Source organism: Mauremys mutica, chromosome 3, assembly GCF_020497125.1.
Source record: "Mauremys mutica isolate MM-2020 ecotype Southern chromosome 3, ASM2049712v1, whole genome shotgun sequence".
Lineage (NCBI taxonomy): Eukaryota > Metazoa > Chordata > Testudines > Geoemydidae > Mauremys > Mauremys mutica.
This window is the reverse complement of record NC_059074.1, coordinates 34867683-34888422: the sequence shown is the minus strand read 5'-3', so window position 1 is coordinate 34888422 and position 20740 is coordinate 34867683. Positions and strand designations below refer to the sequence as shown.

The window sequence follows — 20740 nt, the reverse complement described above, 5'->3', positions numbered from 1 at the left end:
ATGTGAGCCAAGACTACATCTCAGGACTCCAAACCCTTTCTTTTGCACACTTTTGTGTTTCTTGAATAAGGGTCTGTCATGTGTTTAAATATATTGCCTAGCTTCAAGCTTCCCAGGTTTTCCTCCTCTTGCCAACTGAGAAAAAACACAGAACTTGGATTTAGAGCTAATTGGGCATTGCATATGCATGGCAGTTACTTTCCTAAGAGCCTGAAATTGACAAGAAGAAAGTCCTTGTCATATGTTACAGTTTGAAACTTGCTTGGTAGGTTATTGCTATAATACAGGAACACTGCTCCTTGTAAATCCAGGGGCCAGGAGGAAATAGGAGATGACAGAAAAGAGGGGAGGAAAATGTATGCTAGGAAAGACGGGAGAGGGAATAGAGAGGCAGATTTTCAACAGGGCATGCTTAGTAGAAAATTCCTGAACCCAAAATGACAACTAAAACTGGAGCCCTTGTATCTCAGAGAGCATGGGGGTCTTGTCCATGTCCCCATTCCTGTGACTGCCACCACCACAAACACACACAAAAATCAGGATATGTAATGTCCTCCGTGTCAGTACGCTGTCTCACAGAGTTTTGATTTTGGTGCAATTTTAAGTCCTTTACTATGTCTCTTTTATTAAACTTAGACTGTAAATGCCTCAGGCCAGAAACACTTTTTATTATGTATTGGAGCAGTGTCTAGTTCCGTGGGGTTCTGGTCTATGATTTGAGAGAGGTGAAGTGCTACCTCAGTACAGATAATAAATAATATTTGCTGACTATTTCTACTCAGTTGGAACTTGGTTTTTTAAGTACAACTTGAACTTTCTTTGTAAACCAATGAGCTATAGCTGTGTACCTTTTTTGTCACGACTTTGAATGTGAATCATGTTTTCAAGGCTGGTGGCTGTAAACAGTAGAAAACCTTTATAAATATGAAAGCTTAGTGTAATTGTCTCCTTTCATGTGATAGAAACATAATCCTACTACACTCAGCTGGGAAAATAGTTCAGAAACAACAATCAGAACTTGTTTTTTTGAATAGATAGATATAAAAAAATGAAGGCAGCAAGATGTGTCTCTTTTACTTGGAAGAATGTCTCCGGATTGTTGCCGATGCTTTCTTGAGCATCTGTTGAGATGTTTATTCACATCTTAACTCCCTTCAGGAAAGATTACATCATTCTGCTTTGATTTATATTCTACTCTCAGCAGAGTTCAGTCTCATGCTGCTAATAGTTAGGCCAAGCCTCCTTGTTTCTGTGGTCATTACACTGGCTCCATTAATTTTGAATTTCTGCTTCTGATCTGAAAGGTTTATTACTGCAGGTTGCTGTCTCTATAGTGGCACCATTTGTTTATAGATTATTGGTTAGCTAACGATAGCATTATTAAATGTAACATCTAATAGGCCCTGGCTGCTGTTTGATATGCATCACAGAGCTTGGAAAGCTTCTGAGGCACTGTGGCCGTTCTTGTGATACTCAGGACTGTGAGTCAACTGGTTACCCCCTTCCGCTAGCCAGGGGAGTCTTGCTTGTGGTAGCTGGGTGTCAGCTTCCTGATGTTGCCAGCCCTTCAGCCAGGTAAGCACTCTTGCTTACTTATGCTAGCTCTTCTTTCCCCTTGCAGGTTAACAATAGGTGCACCTCAGTCCCCTTGAATTGCTCCCTTGTGAGATCCAGCCCGTGACACTGGCCACTCACAGAAATTCCAGATCCTCTGCCCCCAAGGGGCAGTGTTCCCGAGTTTACCAGTTTTGCCTTAAACCACTGCTCCTGTAAACCACGCAGCACTTGTGAGCACTTATTGTAAGACAAAAGTAGGTTTATTTAAGAAAGAATAAAGATTTACCTAGAAGTGAGAGAGAGTGGTGGAAACAACTGGTGATTACAGCCCAAAACAAAATAATAAAACGCTTATCACTGGTTACCTTTCCTATCTAATAAAGTAGGCTACACCCACCCCCACCAACGTTCAGTCCATTACAGAGCTGTCTGGTTTCACAACAACCAGGATCCAAATGTTCATGAAAGCATCCCCTCTCCCGCCCGGGGTATTCCTCCTTGAATGGATACACAGCCTTTTCCTAATCTGTGTTTATACTGAAAACTGTCTTTTGTTTCTGTTCAGAGGCAAGGAGAACCCCTGCCTTGTTCTAGAGTTTCTTTTCTACCTTTAAGTGGGTTTGATTTTTTTTTTTTTGTCCTCATCTCTGACAGTTTTCTATTTACTGTTCTAGGATGTGGCCAGGGTAAACAATAGAACCTTGTGATACCTTGCCCTATAACTAGGGATGGATGACCTCTCCCTCTTGGTTGAATGGGTTGTCTCCAAGACACTTTGTACTCTAAGTTTATAAAGCATACTTTCAGTATAAATACATTACTCCATAAGTATTATCCACATGTACATCTTACAATGATTTGTACTCTTGACAAGTTATGAGCTTTCTGTAGATGTTACTATTCCTGGATAAATATCCCATAAAGTGTGTTTCATGGAGTGAGTTTGTCAGGTCTGAGGTGAGAGCTCTTTGCAAATCAACTTAGCCCCTCTTGCTAGGATTTTATACTGTGACCCAATAATCATAATAGTGAAGAACCTATTGAACTTCAAGGAGTCTCTGGTACTTCTACCTTTTTGAGGTGAAAAGCTGTGTTTCAGGGTAGGGTTTTTCAGGTATGGGTTTCTTGGGGGAGAGAGGGGAGGACATTTGGATAGAAGGAGTGTCCGTGTTGTGCCATTCTTTCTATGGTGAAAAAGCCTTTTTGTAAAAGGTTTTGTGGTGTTTCCTGAAGTCTGTCAGACTCTTCTAAATCTCTTCTGGAAGACTGTTCCATAGCCAGATCCCCTCAACAGAGAAGGCAGTGTCTGCACTCTCCTGCCTTTTGTCTTTGGCTTTTTTGAATTGCATGTTGTCCCAGAGGAATGCAGCTGCCACAGTGGTTTGTAGATTGAAATTCAGTTTTTTAGTGCAGTTAGGGTTTGAGCTATTCATTGTTGTGATGAGTAGGGCCAAGACCTTAAATGGCTATCAATAGCGGGCTGGGAGCCGGGGACTTGAGCACAGGTCTGATGAGCTTACAGCAGCCTGAGCCAGGGAGAAGGGGCCAACTGCATTCAGTACCAGCTGGAGCCTATGCATCGTCTCTTCACTTAGCTTCAAATACAGTGAGTTATAGTAATCCAGCCTAGAGGCTACCCATGCATGGATCTCTGGCCAGGTCCTCGTCCAGGAGAAAGAGACAAAGTTTCTGAGTGAGCTGGAGAAGAAGGAAGGCATTTTTAAACAGTAGTACCCGGTCATCCAAGCTTAGTGAAAATGAAACAGGGCTCTGAGGCTCCACACCACACCTCTTTGATAAAGGGGGTACTGCGTGTCTTCAGTTGGAGGTGGAGGATAGTGTCCAAGTTCTTCAAAGCAGTTTGGCCCTCCTGACCAGTATCACTTCAGTCTTGCTTGGGTTCAGCTTGAGCCAGCTGTTCTTCATCCCAAGGCTGATCTCTCATAGGCATGTGAATTTTGTAGTGGTGACCGTGCTTACGTTAGTAGAGAATGCATCATGCAGTAGCTCCAACTGAATGATGAGCTTGACAGAGAAATTACTGGGTGGGGTTCTGTTGCCTGTGTTATACAGGGTCCTTTCCGGTCTCAATCCGTGACTAAGATAGCTGGTTGGAGGCCTCTTGCATGTTGTTGGCAGCTGAGCCCATGGAGTCTCACTATCTCTCCCAGTGAGAAGGGTGATAGTCAGGGTTAGGGTTTTCACAGAGAAGGAGCAGTTTCCCATTACCACTCTCTCTGATAACTTTCTAGCCGTAGGCTTATTTGAAAACTGGAGGAGCGGGGGAAATACCAGTGAACTTTTTGGACAGTGCCTGTCATAGGTCTCACCCCCACTTAGAGCTGTTGGGTTCCAAAATGGGGACCTGCACTGGTTTCCCTCTAAACTAAAAATCCTAGTTTAGATCTGGTAAAAGCTGCCACCACCCAATCAGGTACGTGGATTGGGACACAGTCCTTCCCCAAAATCCTTGGGGATCCCAAGAGCCCCAAATCTATGGAATTCTTACACCCAGGAGAAATAAACCATTCCCCCCTGCTTCCTCCCCCCTCCCTTTTCCTAGGAGAGATACCGGGATCTAACTACAGAGGGATGCCTCCCCCTCCCCTTTCTCTGAGAATCCACCCAACGAAAGATTAACCAAGTCCTTAATAGAAAAGAATTTATTAAAGAATAAAAAGAAAGTCACTTGTCTCTGTAACCAAGATGGAACAATATACAGGGTCTAAACTTATCAATCTCTGGAGAGAATTCCCCCTCCTTTCTTTCTCAGTAAAAGCAATAACAGTACAGACTTAAAGAAATTCTATGGCAAAACACAGAATTGCAAATACAGAAATAAAAGTATAAGAATACTAGTTCCTTGCTAATACTCACTAGCTTGAATAGAAGAATTTATTGCAGAAACCTGGGAGGACTTGATTAAGATGTCTGGACTCTCTTAATTCCCAAGAGAGACTCTCTAAAAAAAAGAACAGGAAAAAAACTTCCCTCCACAGGGATTTGAAAATATCTTGTCCCTCATTGGTCCTCTGGTCAGGTGTCCACAGGTACTGCTTGTTAACCCTTTACAGGTAGACAAAAACCTTAACCCTTAACTAACTGTTTATGACAGTGCCCTGGCGTTAAGCCCAGGACCCACACTCAGCTGGTGGGAGCAGGGGATGGTGCAGGGATTTTTATCAGGGAGCTATCCCAGGCCTCTGCATTCTTCTCCCTCCCTTTCTGCCCATCTCACATTCTTCCTTTCCCCATCCTGCCTCCCAGCCTCTTGGTTGCTGCAGGTTCAAGGGAAGGTCTCTGCTATTCTACCTCTTCCCAACTTTTTTACACACACACACACACACACACACACACACACACACACACACACACACACACACACACACACACACACACACACACACCTACCTTCACTGAATGCTCCTGTGCCTGCTGCTGCTATCAGATTTTTTTTATTTTACATTTACTGCTGCCTACAGTGTTCTGAATAACAGCTGTGAAACAAGCCAGAATCTTGTTTATTTCATACTGCTGTTGCTTGGCAGAGCTATAAGAAGCAGCAGAGGCCCTGGAGCTGTATGTAGACTCAGGAAGATGCATAAAGGCCAGAAAAAGTATGTTTTTTCCCTGATGACTTTATTTAGTTGCATAAATGGGTGGTGTAGAATAAATCACAGGACCTTTCACTCAACAGGGCTTGCTTCCTACACACTGGGGTAGTAGGCCACATGCATCAAGCTTTTGGGATAGTCTTTCTAAAGACTTCTTTGGCACATCTATTTGTACACATGTTAATCAAAATTGGAGGGCAGTATTGCAGAAATGTTAAGTCTGCATTTATTTTATTTTTTATATTTGTCTACATAATGTCTTTTCTTTTTTGTTCTGATGTGTTTGAGGGAGGGGACTTTTATAGTTTCATAGTTAGTAGGTGCATTCCATTATAACCCCAGTTTTTAAATCTTTTCCCCGGCTGTGCCGTAAGTAAACCAATGTGTTTGAAATTTTACATGTCTCAATTTGTGCTAGGATAATATTAACCTCAAATGTCTCAGAAAAGAAGTTTAGACAAATGGCATGTGAGAATCAAGCACTCAGAAAAGTAGATTTTCACATCTTGAATGTTTTCCTGACTCTCTCTTTGGCTTGTTGTATCTCTGATATAGTTTATACTAGAAGCTGCACACTTTTGTTTTGTTAGGCTCAAAGGGTTAGTCTGGCTGCACTACAGGTGAGAGCGAGTCTTTCATCTGGGTAGATAGACTTGTGCTAGCAAGGCTTCCACTGGTACACTAAAAATAGATACATAGTCGTTCTGGCACTGGCAGAGATGGGTTAGTCACCAAACCTTTGACCCACTCTGTCCCTTGGCCTCTGCTGAGTTAAGTATAGAATTGGCATAACTAATGAGGAATTAGAATTGCTCATTTATGAGCATGCATTTGATATAGGAGGTATTACTGAAACCTGGTGGTATGATTCGCACAGTTGTTAGAATATTAAAATCAGTGGTTAAAACCTATTTACGAAGGATCGAATGGGCAAAACAGGAGGGGGAGTGACGCTCTGTCAGAAATGGCAGTACCTCTTTCTGAGTTGCTTGTTACTTGGAAGAAAATGATCTTGAATGCCTATGGATCAGTATTTGACCACTGCTGGAATACTCTGTCCAGTTCTGATATCCACAATTCAAGAAGGATGTTGATAAATTGGAGAGGGTTCAGAGAAGTGCAACGGGAATGATTAAAGAATTAAAAAACATGCCTTATAATGGTAGATTGAGCCTATCTTTGAGTCTATTTAGTTTAACAAAGAGAAGGGTAAGGGGTGACTTGATTACAGTCTATAAGTATCTACATGGGGAACAAATATTTAATAATGGACTCTTCAGTCTAGCAAAGATATGACATGATCCAATGGCTGGAAGTTGAAGCTAGACAAATTTGGACTGGAATTAAAGTGTAAGTTATTAATGGTGAAAGTAATTAACCATTGGAACAATTTACCAAGGATTATGGTGGATTCTCCATCACTGACAATTTTTAAATCAAGATGGGATGTTTTTCTAAAACATCGGCTCTAGGAACTATTTTGGGGAAGTTCTATGGCCTGGGTTATACAGGAGGTCAGAATAGATAACAGTGGTCCCTTCTGGCCTGGAATCTATATGGGTAATGGTGAGAGAATCAGGCTTTCACTTTTTGGAAGCAGTTTATGTGCACATTAGGTGCTCAAAATAAGAAGAATGCCTGGCCACCTTGGGCAAGTGTGACACAGGCTACGTCTACACAGGGATAAACAAACCCACGCTGGCATGGAGCAGCTAACTCTGGCTTGCGGTGCTCAGTCTCCAGGACTGAAAAAAATCACAGTGTAGATGCTCGTGCTGGAGCCCGAGCTCTAGGACCCTGGAAGGGTGGAGCATCCCAGAATTCGGGCTCCAGCTGGAGCCCAAGCGTCTACGTTGTGATTTTTTCAGGCTCATGGCCTGAACCCAAGTCAGCTGACCCGTGCCAGCGGTGGCTGTGCTGAGGGTCCTTCATCCCTGTGTAGATATACCCACAGAAATTCCTTGACCAAAGGTTCCCTGTTCTTTGTAAACAACTCTCATCTCACACCTGACAAACTTACGACTCCAAACATGTCTTGCAGGGTATTTATCCATCAAGGTAATGTGAGAAGTTACAAGCTTTCTGTAGACATCTTACAAGACTCATAATCATTGCACAATATATGGGAAATACATAAGGCATAATGTAACTATATTGAAAGTATGCTTTATGGTCTCGATGTAAAAGTTAGTCACCAGGGGACAATATGTTTCGGTGATGGCCCATTCATGCAGGAGGGAATTGTCACACCCTCCCTCTTTAGGTGATGATGTAATTCAAGGCTCAGTTGTCTACCTTTGCTCCATCCCAAGACTATGAATGGAAAACCATCAGAGAGAAATGCAAAAAATTCAAACCACTTGGATGTGAAAAGGAAACATTGCATGGGACAGAGTGTCACCCTGTCTATGAATAAAGACAAAGGGCTTTTTCATTATAACAGAGGAGGGGGAAAGACTGTCTGTCTAAATCCTTTCATATCTTGGGGAGCAGGGATGTTCTCATGGAAAAATTGGATTCTGGTTCCTGTGGAGCCAGTCAGCTGTGCAACAGACTGAATTTTGGGGAGCGGGGAGCGGAGAGAGAACCTATTTTATTAGTCAGGAAAAGTAATTGTTAATAAGTGTAGAACCAAGTTAATGTTTTATGGTTTGTTTTGTATTTTAATCATTTGTTTTCATCACTCTGTTTTGTTTCTATTTAGCTCTCTATTTCTTTCTTAAATAAACCTATGTTTGTTTTATTATAACAGCTCACAAGTCCTGTGTGTGATATGGGCGCTGGGGGGATTAAGATAAAACTAGTAAACTGGGGTATATTGCTCCTTTGCGAGCAGAAGATCTGGTGTTTCCGTGATTAGCCAGTGTTAGGCACCGAATATCATAGGGGAATGATTCAAAAGGAGTCGAGGACTAGGGTGCACCTATTGTTAATCTGCAAGGCAAAGATAGGGCTGGCATAGCCCAGAGGAGAGTGCTTGAGTGGCTGAAGTCTGGTGGGGTTAGGGAGCTGACACCCTGTTACCACAGGCAAGATAGTCCCTCACACTGGTGACAGGGAGTAACAAGGCGACTCCCGGTTCTGGGTGCTCCAAGAACCATCCCAGCAAGTCTTTTACAAAGGTACTTAGATGCTGCTGATGCAGATAGGTGTCAGGTTTGGAAACCCCACTAACTTGAACAGGGTAAGTACCTAAGTCCCATTGAAATCAAACCTGGCCATCTGCCTCAGTACCCCAGTGATAGAATGGGGATGATAGTACTTCCTGCCGTGCAGGGGTCTTGGGGTGATAAAGATTCTGAGGAGGCCAGATACTACTGTGATGGGGGTGAGGAAGGCATGTAAGTTTCTAGGATAGCTACCATTCCTGAGTCACATGTCTGCTTTTATAGGTCTACAGTCCACAGCAGATGGATGCAAAGATGGTATAATTCTTTATTTTATTTAGTTTTTAAATAACCCAGTCAGAAGTCTCCTTGCACATGTATAGGCTGGCAGGTTACCTGGTCCTTAGACAAAAGGCCATCAAGCTGCTCAGCTGTGAGAGAGATCCTGTAGTGTAGAAGACCCTGGGTCAAGGTAAAGGAGCTGGAAAAAGGCCAGGCAGCAGAACCCAATTTATCTGTTTGATTTATGTTGGACTGTTTTGAGAAATAAACCCATCCCTATAAAAAGAGCCTGAAATTCTGCTGCGGTGGGAGCTTTATATGTAGCACTGGGTGGTGAGTTGGCCCACCAATATAAATACACCTGTAGTTCAATATAACCCATTATACTACCTTGCAATCATATTTTTTTCCAGTTAGGCATCTGGAACGTTAGTACGGCATTGACAGCAATTGTATGTAGATTTAAATGTTTATTAGAGAATGACGATGTACCTTAGAAATTCTTATTGCATTAATTATTTGAGATTTATGCAGATGGGCATCCGCTTCATTCCTCCCTCATTCCATGCACAATCCCCTCTGCCTTTTAGAGATCTTGAAACATTATGGCTTATTTTATCAGTAAATTAATATTGCCATTTATCTTCGCATAACAAGTAGAAAGAATTTCCCAAAGGCAAGGAGTGCTACAGAAAGCCATTTTATCTTCATTATGTTGCTTTGGGTCATTGGATGTTGCATAGAAATAATGAAAGTAAATATTAGGTTGGATAAGAGGGTGTTTTTCTCCCTTCTGAATGTAAATACGTTGGTGTTTAAATAGTCATGCTACATTAACAGAACTCTAAAGAGTCAGTGAGTCACTCTTGGGACTGATTTCATTTCCAGGTAGCGATGTGCAGAGCATGGTTGGTAATTTACAGAATCAGATAGCTGTGAGGCAGCTTATTATATGTGAGAGAATAGCTTCTGGATCACTCAGTAAAGTGAATGCATCACTGCTCATGATGATCTCTTTTCCCAGCATTCAATACAAAGCTATTCCAGAAGAGGAAATGTCATGCTGGCATGTCTTAGGCTTTGGCTACACTTACACTTCAAAGCGCTAAGTGTAGTCAAAGCGCCTGGGAGAAATCTCTCCCAGCGCTGTCCGTACTCCACCTCCCTGTGGGGAATAACGGACAGCGCTGGGAGCCGCGCTCCCAGCGCTGGGGCTTTGACTATACTGGCGCTTTGCAGCGCCGCAATTTGCAGCGCTGGAGAGGGTGTGTTTTCACACCCTGCTGCAGCGCTGCAAATTTGTAAGTGTAGCCAAGCCCTCACAAATTCACTGCCCAATGGTGTGGGCCAAATTTTGCTCAGATGTGTGCATGAAGCTGCCATCAACTGCAGTAGAAATCTGGAGGTGAATTTTAAGATCAAGTTGTACTCTTGTTTTCAACCCTTATGAGGGTTTAATTATGCAAACTACTATTAATACCTGAGGAGCTCTCATGCACCACATACTGAATTGACAAATCGCAGTACATGTATAAAGGTCTAAATTGACAATGAGATAAAATCTGTTCAGTGGGAGGAGCATACTACACTGGGCAAAAGGCTTTACTCCTGTATATTTGAAATATATTTACAGGGTCATTTTCTAGGTATCCCAACTCAACCAGCAGATATTTAGGCACCCAGCAACAGATAACCAACTGCTTAGACTTTTCTTGTTCTTACTGTAAGCAACATTCTGTGTCACTTAAAGACATAGGAACACACTCTGAAATCTTAGTCTGTAGCTGGAAGAATTACTCTTGTGAATGGATCTTGACAGAACATGCTTTTGTCTCTGCTTCTGTTGTTTTTGGTAGCTGAATTGTCTTATTACGTGTAGGAATATTTTGTTATTTATATTGTGGTATTTTCCCAAATGTGCCAAGCAAGCCCAAAGAAGGTCACAGCTTGTACCCTGAATAGCTTAATACCCTGTACTTTCCAACTGAGAAAAAAGACAATGCTGGATTTGGAAAACATTTTTCCACTAACAAGTAGACAGGTTTCTTTGTTCTTGGTTTTACACCACAGATAAATGTGGGTATTTTCTTACCAGTGGGTGCCAGACTTCCTTACTAAGAATATGATAGTAAGAACTTGGCAGAGATTCAAGTTGCAGTGGGTAATCATTTTGGAAGCCTTGGATTAAGATTGCAGAAGACCAAGAGAAAGATGTAAAGACACATACTCTCATATATGTCTGTTTGTAAAATGATGAGAAGTCAAGCGTGAAATGCTGTAATATATTGAGAAACTGAAATTAATACTTGGTTAAAAAATGCCATTAAGTAGTAGTGATTCTTGAAATGACTATGGGAACAACTAACTGGTTTTACATCATCGCATTATAAATGCACTTGATGTTTATCATCAATTGTTGTGTGTCCTGTTGTCTCAGTTTGACGACTGGTATGTCAAAGGTGCTCTAAGCAAGCCTATAGCGGCACCCTCTGCCTGCCATCTGAACCTTGTCAAATTCTGCTTACTTTGTATCTTTAGAGTCCCACTGAGTTCAAGAGGCCATCAGTTAAATAACAATTGTATTAGGTAACCAATTTCTGCTGCACCCCTAGGGTGCTTGCTTGAGACAGGTGTCATAGTGTCATAGAGGAATAGCTGAGGGAGAAGAGATGTCCTCACATGAGATGGCAATACAAAGGAAGGCTATTCAATCCAGTTATAGCTGCAGGAGAGAAGCTGTCACAGTAAGACTGTGGAAGGACACAGTGGACAGACAAGTGTGGGGGGTGGAATTGTCCCCAGGCCCGTGCACCCTAGTGACTAACCTCAGATTTGCATGGGTTGGTGTATTTATTTTAGATTGAATTGTATAAGCACCCACCCTTCAGCGTGGGCTGGAAATGTCACAACAACCTGTGGCATTTTGGTCTTCCTGAGCCATGCAAGTCCATCCCTAACTCACGTACATGTCTTTCCCCACTGCTTGCTGTCTCATATTTCCTGCTGTCTGTTACCATAAGCAACACATGCCAATGAACAAGAGCCTAAATTTGCCTAGTGAAGTGCATTCTTATGTGGTGCCAGTACAAACACAGAAATATGTGTGCGGTCATTCAAGCTCAGGTGCTTCATGGAACGGTGTGTAAATGTAAACAATGCCAGGTAAAATTAGGGTTTGGTGTGGAGAAATCACTTTTGCTGATGTTTATTTCTCTAATGCATACAGTGGGGATAAACAATAAGGAAACTGGCTAAAGTTCTTCAAAACTTTGGTTTGAGGCACCTGGAGATGTCCGAACTCAGAGTGTGTCAAGTCAGATTGCACAGCACACCACATGCATTGTGACTTTGAGCCATTATGCCATGCAGTCCTCCAGTACTTTTATATTTTCTTTGAAACAGCATGTCAGTGCTCACAGGTAGCAATCCAGAACATCCCTGAACCTGAGATTGTTTTTTCTCCCCCATGGCTACATCAGTTTTCACTAAAAAATAAATACGATGGGATCAGGGGCGGCTCTACATATTCGCCGCCCCAAGCAGTCAGGCGCGGGAGACGCCCTGGAGCCCCGGGAGCAGTGGACCTCCCGCGGGCATGACTGCGGAGGGTCCGCTGGTCGCGCGGCTGGGCTGGACCTCCCACAGTTGCGGACGGTTGGCTGGTCCGGCGGCTCCGCTTGAGCTGCCGCAGTCATGCCTGCGGGAGGTCCAGCCGAGCCGCGGGACCAGCGAACCGTCCGCAGTCATGCCTGCGGCAGGTCCGGTCGTCCCGGGGCTCCGGTGGACCTCCCGCAGGCATGACTGCGGCAGGTCCACCGACCCAGCCTGCCGCCCCTGCCGGCAAATGCCGCCCCACGCGTGTGCTTGCCGCGCTGGGGTCTAGAGCCGGCCCTGGATGGGATACTGCTTTTTGTGCCCTTCTCTCCACTTTAAAAGGGCATTTTCTAGTGTGTTGGAGACTGTGAGGTTATGTCTGTGTGGCTGCTGGGAGCAAGCCTACCAGCCCGGGTAGACACTTGTTCTAGCTCCACTTGAGCTAGCACACTAAAAATAGCAGCGTGGATGTTGCAGCTCAGGTGACAGCTCAGGCCGACCAGGGTCTCGCTCAGATGACTAGCTGCAACATCCACACTGCTATTTTTAGTGTGGTAGCTACTAGCTGGGCTGGGAGACTCGCTCCCAACTGCAGTGTAAACAGAGCCTAAGCTTCCCTAACAGATGGAGAGCTAACATCAAAAGTTCTGCTCTCCTCAATGAGTTTGTAAACTTTCCGGGAATCGTATCTGCAGTGTTGCAAATATCAACAGACTTGTGCTTTAACTGTAAACATTTTTTTGCACGCTGTATGTAGGTTGTTTTGAAGCAAAATGACACCTCTTGCTTGAGTTTCTATCTAAGCCTTTACACCAAATTTTGCAGAGTGAGCTAACATCCGAGTTTCAGCTTCTGATACTTATTTCAGCTCTGGAGGTGTTGGGAAATCCACAGATACAGAGTAAGATAGATCAATGTGCTTCCTGCCTGGTTAAAGCTAGTGTAGAAGAGTTATGGCCATTTTTGGAGCAGTCAGTGCTTCCCTGAGGGAAGACAAAAAGGACTGGCATATCTTGCAGCATGTAATGTAGATGCTTGCTCAAGAAACCATTTTCTAATGTAGATAATCTCTCCAGTTCTGTCAGCCTTTTATGGAGCTCTCATTTTTTGGAAGGTTGGTTAACTTCCTTGGTATGGTGAAGCACTCCCAGCAGTATCTGGAGTCCTCAGGTCTTTGAGCTGAGGTACTTTTGTTGAGAGCATAACAAAAGTTTTCTTTCTGGGTAATAGGCAACCGTTCATCTGACCTAAGCTCTGTCATGTGGGGTTCTAGAGGGTCCTATTTTGCCCAGCCTGCATGCAGGGGGAATTAGTGAGGCAGTGTGGTCAGTATCCTGATGACACCTAGCTTTACATTCCAGTCTCATCTAAGGGAGTGTGAAGTTACCGAACCCAGTATCTAATGGAGACTGGGGCATGGATGAGGACTAGCCCGTTCTGATTTCTCTCTAAAATCACTCTAAAATTAAACCAGTGAAGTAATCAGCCTGCTGCTGGTACTAGGAACAAAAATATCAACAAACATTGGTTCTTGCAATGCTGTGCATCTGTAGGAGTGGGCGTAGTGAATACTGAGCAGTTCATGAAGGTGATTCCTATCCAGGTAGAGGTTCTCTGCCTGTCTGTTCTTCAGGCATCCCTGTGCCTCAGCCTCTGCTACACAGTCTCTACTGTAACGATGACCAGATGCTCTTAATGGAAACAACACCCAACCTCAAATGGTTTCTCTGCCTGTCTCTTTGGCTAGATCATGATTTGCATCATATTCAGCTCTAATAATGCAGCGCAGAGGCAGTGCATGTATCCCGAGAGGGGAGAACCTGGCTTTTCTTTTTAAATAAGCAAGCCTTTCAAAGAGGGGTTTACCTCAGCCAGGAGAACAGGTGAACGCAACTTGGTGCCTTTTGAAGCATGAATTAAAGGGAAAAATGAGGGTGTCTGGGGCACTACTGTTGTGAAAAATTAATGCTCATGTGCATTTGATAGCCCTCACTTTGTTAATTTTTCAACCATTCAAGTGTCGCTTTATGGATCAGGGCCTGCAACTGAACAGCATAAGCAGTATATCACAGCTATACACAAAAGCCTTGTGGAATTTGCAGTTAATTACTACTTTGCTGTGACTTAACAATGGCTGAACTGAAATATTGTTTGTTTGCCTCTGATCATTTCTGCCATGAGCAAAGCCTTTTCCAAAGTAAGTATATTAACACTTCATGGAATTTTCAGTGCTGGAGAGTGACAGTTCTTTAGCCAGAAAATAGATAAAGCCATGAAAGCCTATCCTGTGCTATCTCACCACTGTGCTTGAACACTGGCCTGGAAGATCTCCTCCAAGGACGAAGAGGGTTATTTAGTCCTTGGTCTTTCAAAATAGTTGATAGAGGTGCTAGTGAGGAGCAATTATCTGTGGGGTTTTTTGGTTAACTGCCCACTGAACATTGGATAGAGCCCACACATTCGTTTCATACATGCCACCAGAGCTAACTGCTCCAGATTTTTGGTCACTGCCCAAATGGATCAGAATTAAATGAATGACTTACAAGTGAACTTTTATGACCGAGTTATAAACTCATGCATTTAATTGAAATTCTGGCACTGTTGCACTGTGGTGCTATGCTTGTTCGTTCATGGAAGGCCAGCGCTCAATCCCCTTGAAGCTTGTGGAAAGATTCCCAGGGCCAGATTTAAAATTTAAGTAGGTAGGCGCCTAAAGATACAGTTAGCCACCTAGTGAGATTGTGTAAAACAAGTTAGGCACCTAACTCCCACTGACTTCAGTGGGGCTTAGGCACCTGCCTTTCTTAGGTTCTCTTGTAAATCCCATTAGGCATTTAAATGCCTTTGTAAATCTGGCCCCCAGTGACTTCAATGAGCTTTGTATCAGGCCCTTATGTGCGATGGAGGATCAAATGAGGGTGAAAGGAATCTGATATACCATGTGGAAGACAGATGAGGGCAGAATTGTGGGCTGGAAGGGGGGGCGGGTGTTGGAGTTTAGTGTGTAACTTCCAGCAAAGAGAAATCTGCAACTAATGGGATGTTTCCGTGCCTACTATCCCCGGGATCACTTTGCTTGTATGCTACATCCCTTTTCCGCACTTCTCACCTATCCTTTATCTATCTAGATCCTATGTTCTCTCAGGTGTGGGGCTGTATCTTTGAGATGCACATAATACAGTACATTGTACACTACCACAGTACACATTATAATAATAATTTACTGTGTTTAACTTCCTAACAGTTAGTAGACAGCAGTGGATATGGAAAATAAGGCCTTGCACTGCCCAGGAATGTAGTAAGGCTGTGATAGAAATGTTTATTTTTTCACGTTTGTTGTTGTTTTTTTCAGACTGCTCTGCAATGACTACAGCAAGATACAGGCCTACCTGGGACTTGGTACTTGACCCTTTGGTGTCCTGTAAACTCTGTCTTGGGGAATATCCCGTGGAACAGATGACAACAATAGCACAATGCCAATGCATCTTCTGTACTCTGGTTGGTTTGCTTTTTTATTGTATGTGTGTATAAAAAAATAGCCTTATTATATCTCAGGGTCAGGATGAGGCATTGTTTTTTATGTTGACTTTAGTAGAGTACAATTCACTCAAAAGTGTTGGCGCTGAGATGGTCCCCAAAGCATTGGAAGTGCAACAATGCGATGGTACCCCTGTGCTCTGGGTAGGCATGCAGGGGTCCTGTGCAGCTTCCAGTCTGAAAATCTCCCACAGCCAGGCTCATGTATCCCAATGTGGAGGGTGAATGTGGCTTACAGTGTGGCCAGTGACAGGAGAGGAATTATCTGGTACATCTGCAGTCACACACAGGTCCAGTGGTCACGAATCCTTGTGTAATAAGTGTCAGGATTATACACTCTATTAAAGCCAAGGAGCTGGAATTCTGTCTGTGCAAAGGCTACAGAGCTGCCTCATGCCCTATTTGTGATTGGGAGGGAGGCCATTCTGATTTCTCTCATCCTGTTTTTTCAGGCTTTGTGTGACTTTCACTTTTTACATATAAAAAAAGATAAAACATCTAGGAGTTACAGGTTATCTGTCAAACATGTTTGTTTTGTTTTTTTTAATTGATGTGAGCAGCAGTTAGAGCCTTTGAACTGAGAATTAAGATCTGTGCTGCACTTTTTAACCTAGAGCTAGCAACTAATTTTATGCCCCACCTAAAAAGGGTGGGGAAGCAACTGGGATAATCAAGCAGTATTTCGCTGTGGCTGTTTACCTCCTTGACCACTTTACTCAGACATTGTAAACTATCCTTTTTCCTTTTGTCTGTTTGGATCAGAGGCCAGGTACTCTCTTGTGTTTGGAAACTACATGGCACGTTATGGGTGCTTATGTCAACAAATAATGAATAACCCAAGTTTTGTAACAGCTCTGTATCAGCACTGCCTTATTGCGTGAGTATGTGCCTTGGATGAGAGAGGGGAAAGAGCATAGTGACAGTTAAATACAGGATATTGTATGTTTGTAGTTGTCATGAGCATTTAAATGTGATACTTAGCAAGCGCCATCATCCAAACTCTCTACAGAAATCAACTGATTAATGCTCTCAGAGCTGCTGTGAAGCAGGTTAGTTGATTTCCCCATTTTATAGATGGAGAAACTGAAGCAGAAGGGCTGAGGGAGCAGAGAGGGAAAGGGAAAACTTGGAAGTGTCTGTGTTTAGCAGCAGTATTTCAAACAAAGATATCAGAGCAGTCTATAAACAGCTGCATTGACTTTTTTTTTTTACATTCAGCATCTAAAAATAACATATAATCAAAACACCCTGTTCATTAAAGTCACTTACTATTTATTATTACAGCCTTCCTGCACTAGTGTTGGCTCAAAGAGTGGAAAATAGTCTCTTCCATTCCTCTCATTTGCTGCTGCTTCTACATACTCTATTTTGTTAAGATCTACTGTTTCTGCTGTCCCTACTAAGGGTTCTTCTTAAAGTTTCCCCTTGGGTGCCCTCGTTTCTTCACACTAGTTGGTTTCCATTTGATGACTTCATGTGGAGTACATGCCCCAGACATGTCCAGTGCTTCCTTGTGATTCTGTTGGAGATAAGCCGCTGGTCGGTGATTCTTGGATCTCTTCTTTGGTGATGAGGTTTTTCCAGCCAATGCCTAGAATCTTTAATAGGCACTTATTTTAAATGGTTTCCAGTTCTTTGAGTGCTTGTTCACGTCCATTCCACATTAGGTGTGCATGCGCTGCATGCACGAGCATCAGAAAATTTTCCCTTAGCAGTACCTGTTGGGCCGGCGGGGCCCCCACCTGAGCGGCACCACTGCTCAATGCATATATACCCCCGCTGGCCCAACCTCTTCCAGTTCCTTCTTACTGCCTGTGGTGGCATTGGAACAAATGCTTGCTCTCCTACGGGAAGCAATCCCTTAGCTTTAGAGTACTTAGCTGCTATCAGTTCGTTAGCATTCTGTTGTTGTGGACTCTTGATAGATTAGGTGCTTGGAGGCTTCCAGCACCCGCCCCAGGCCATGGGGCATGCTGCAGGCTCATGGGTTTAAGGCTTGCGCCACGAGCCGCAAGCCTATGCCAGTTAGTGACCTCTACGACTCTCCAGAGACCGGAGAGCACCCTCCAGAGACCGGCACCAGGAGAAGGCAAGCCGGCCGTCACTGAAGGCTTCCGGAAGTCACCAGTCCCGGTCCAGGTCTTCGGAGCACCAATTCCAGTTCCGGTCCTGTGAACAGCAGTACTGGTCCCGTTCCCGATCGGCAAGAAGCTGCTCGTCGACCTCCCGCCAGCACAGATCGACGGCACCGCTGTGGCCTTTGCGCTGGGTGTCTCCAGAATCCGGCGCCAACCTGGGCTGGTACAGTTACCCACACCGGACAGCAGAGAACACCTAGCTGGATGGCAACCCCAGTGGGGACCACTGGGACACTGGCCCTTCTGAATCCCCTGGGCCCACCACCAGTGGCAAGGGGCTCCCTCCAGGACCAGCCACTCGGTGCACCGGTCCCAGTCCCCGCACCAATGCTCCTCTGTGCAGGAAGCCATGGCATCCAGACCACCTGCACCGTCACCGAGCGAGAGACGGGAGAAACCGGCACCGAGTCCGGTGCCACCCCAAGGTCAGCTGTCTGGGCCTGAGCTGGAAGCCCCTCCTTCAGGGGAGGGGGACCAGCAAGAGGAAGCGGAGCAGCTGCTGACATCGTCATCCCTGGATGAAGTGGTGGCAGGCACAGCGGTATCAGGACCTCCGCCAATAGACAACAGAGCCCACCAAGAGCTGCTGTGTAAGGTTGCTCATAACTTGGGGTTACAGGCCAAGGAGATGGTTGAGCAGGAGGACCCCATGGTGGACATCCTGAGCCCAGAGGGTCCATCCAGAATAGCACTTCCACTTATTAAGACCATATAGTCGAACTATAAGACTGTATGGCAGACCCTGGCCTCCAGCGCTCCAACAGCCAAAGGTGTGGAATTCAAGTACTTCGCCCCGTCAAAGGGGTACGACTTCTTGTTTTGCCACCCAAGCCCATGTTCCCTGGTAGTCTCGGCGGTAAATGAGGAAGCGCGCCATGGGCAGCAGGCCCCGGCCCCTAAGGCCAAAGAAGTGAAGCGCCTGGACTTGTTGGGCAGGAAGGTGTATTTCTCAGGAGATCTCCAGTTGAGGATTGCTAACCAACAGGCCATCCTCAGCAGGCATAACTTCAATTCCTGGGCGGCAGTGGGGAAGTTTAAGGACAGTCTCCTGCAGAGTTCCCAACAGAGTTTATGGCGCTGGTGGACAAAGGCAAGGCCATAGTGAAGACCTCTCTCTAGGTGTCCGTGGATTTGGCGGATGTGGCGGCCAGGACAATCGCATCTAGTGTGGTCATGCGATGTTCGGCGTGGCTGCAGGAGTCAGGTCTGTCGCCTGAGGTCCAGAACTCACTCCAGGACCTCCCCTTCGAAGGGACCGGGCGTTTTTCGGACCAGATGGACGCAAAGCTGCATAGCCTCAAGGACTCGGGGGCCACACTCGGGTTGCTGAGTATTCACACCCCAGCGACCCAATGAAAGCCCTTCAATCCGCAGCCGCCTCCTCAGCGTCGCTACCAACCTCGTCCTAGGCAGGAGCCCTACCTCAGGCGAAATGGGGATAACGGGAGGCGGCGTAATGATGATAACAATAGCTCCAATAGGCCAGGCTGGAGCCAAGGCCAGCATAAGTCTCAGCCCGGCCCTAAACCAGGCTTTTGAAGATGCTGTCAAGGACAGCGTACCGGACCAATCGCTGGATCCATCCCCTTGCTTCCTGGATCGCCTGTCCCGCTTCTCCTGTGCGTGGTCCAGTGTTACGTCGGACCACTGGGTGTTACGCATGGTGTGAAGTGGTTACAGGCTGCAGTTCTCCTCCCTGCCTACCCCCCACCCCTCTTCCCCATCCCTCTTCAGAGACTTTTCTCATGAGCACCTACTGGAAAAGGAGGTTCACACACTCCTACAGGCGGGGGTGGTACAGTTGGTGCCAAAGGACCTAAGAGGGAAAGGGTTCTACTCCCGCTACTTCCTCATTCCCAAGGCCAAAAGAGGCCTTTGACCCATTCTGGACCTGCGAGGGCTCAACAAGTTCCTGGTCAAGGCCCGGTTCCGCATGGTCTCTCTGAGCACCATCATCCCTTCCCTGGATCCGGGGGACTGGTACGCTGCCCTCGACATGAAGGATGCGTACTTTCATATCACCATCTACTCAGCGCATTGCTGATTCCTGAGCCTCACTGTGAACCAAGAACATTACCAGTTCACAGTTCTCCTGTTTGGCCTAGCTGCGGCACCACAGGTGTTCACAAAATGCATGGCGGTGGTGGCAACCTTCTCACTGAGGCAGAGGGTTTGAGTTTACCCAGACCTCGACGACTGGAGGTTCGGTCCCACGTGCAAGTGGCCCTGAGACTATTCCGCACACTGGGGCTCCTGGTCAACACCCCCAAGTCCACCCTCATTCCAACGTAGATAGTGGAATTCACAGGGGCGGTCCTAGATGCAGTACAGGCAAAGGCGAGCCTCCGAGTATCACGATTCCTGGCCATCCAGCAAGCAGTGAACTCCCTGTGCCAGTTTCCTACTACAATGGCCAGATGCTGCCTGAGGCTGCTGGGCCACATGGCAGCATGCACACATGTGGTCAAGCATGCCAGACTGAAACTCAGGATGCTGCAGGCTTGGCTCGCCCGTGTATACCGCCCAGGCAGGGACCCTCTGGACTTGGTAGTGACAGCCCTGAGGGACGTGTTAGACTCCCTGCGGTGGTGGCTGTCCCAGACCGTGGTTTGCGAAGGCAGCCCCTTGGCTGCACAACAGCCAGACCTGACACTTGTGACGGACGTGTCAGACCTCGGATGGGGAGCTCACCTAGGAGACCTCAGGACTCGGCTTGTGGTCGGGAGCGGAGCAGTCGCTCCATATCAATGTGAAGGAGCTCGGTGTGGTTCGTTTAGCCTGCCAGACCTTTCACACCACTTTGAGTGGTCACAGTGTGACAGTTCTGACAGACAACACGACCGCCATGTTTTACATAAACAAGCAGGGCAGAGCCCGTTCCTCGCCGCTCTGCCACGAGGCTCTCCTCCTC

The 20740-nt window shown here is 45.5% G+C and overlaps 1 protein-coding gene across 3 annotated transcripts in view; it reads left to right on the top strand.

The window, feature by feature from the left end:
• Positions 1-20740, top strand: part of RNF144A (ring finger protein 144A) — a 105558-nt gene that overhangs the window by 46723 nt on the left and 38095 nt on the right. For all 3 annotated transcript variants that reach the window (XM_045012057.1, XM_045012056.1, XM_045012055.1), the window contains exon 2: positions 15507-15652. In XM_045012057.1, coding sequence (XP_044867992.1) covers positions 15518-15652 — 135 coding nt within the window. In that variant the 5' untranslated portion in view covers positions 15507-15517. The remainder of the gene's footprint in view (positions 1-15506; positions 15653-20740) is intronic.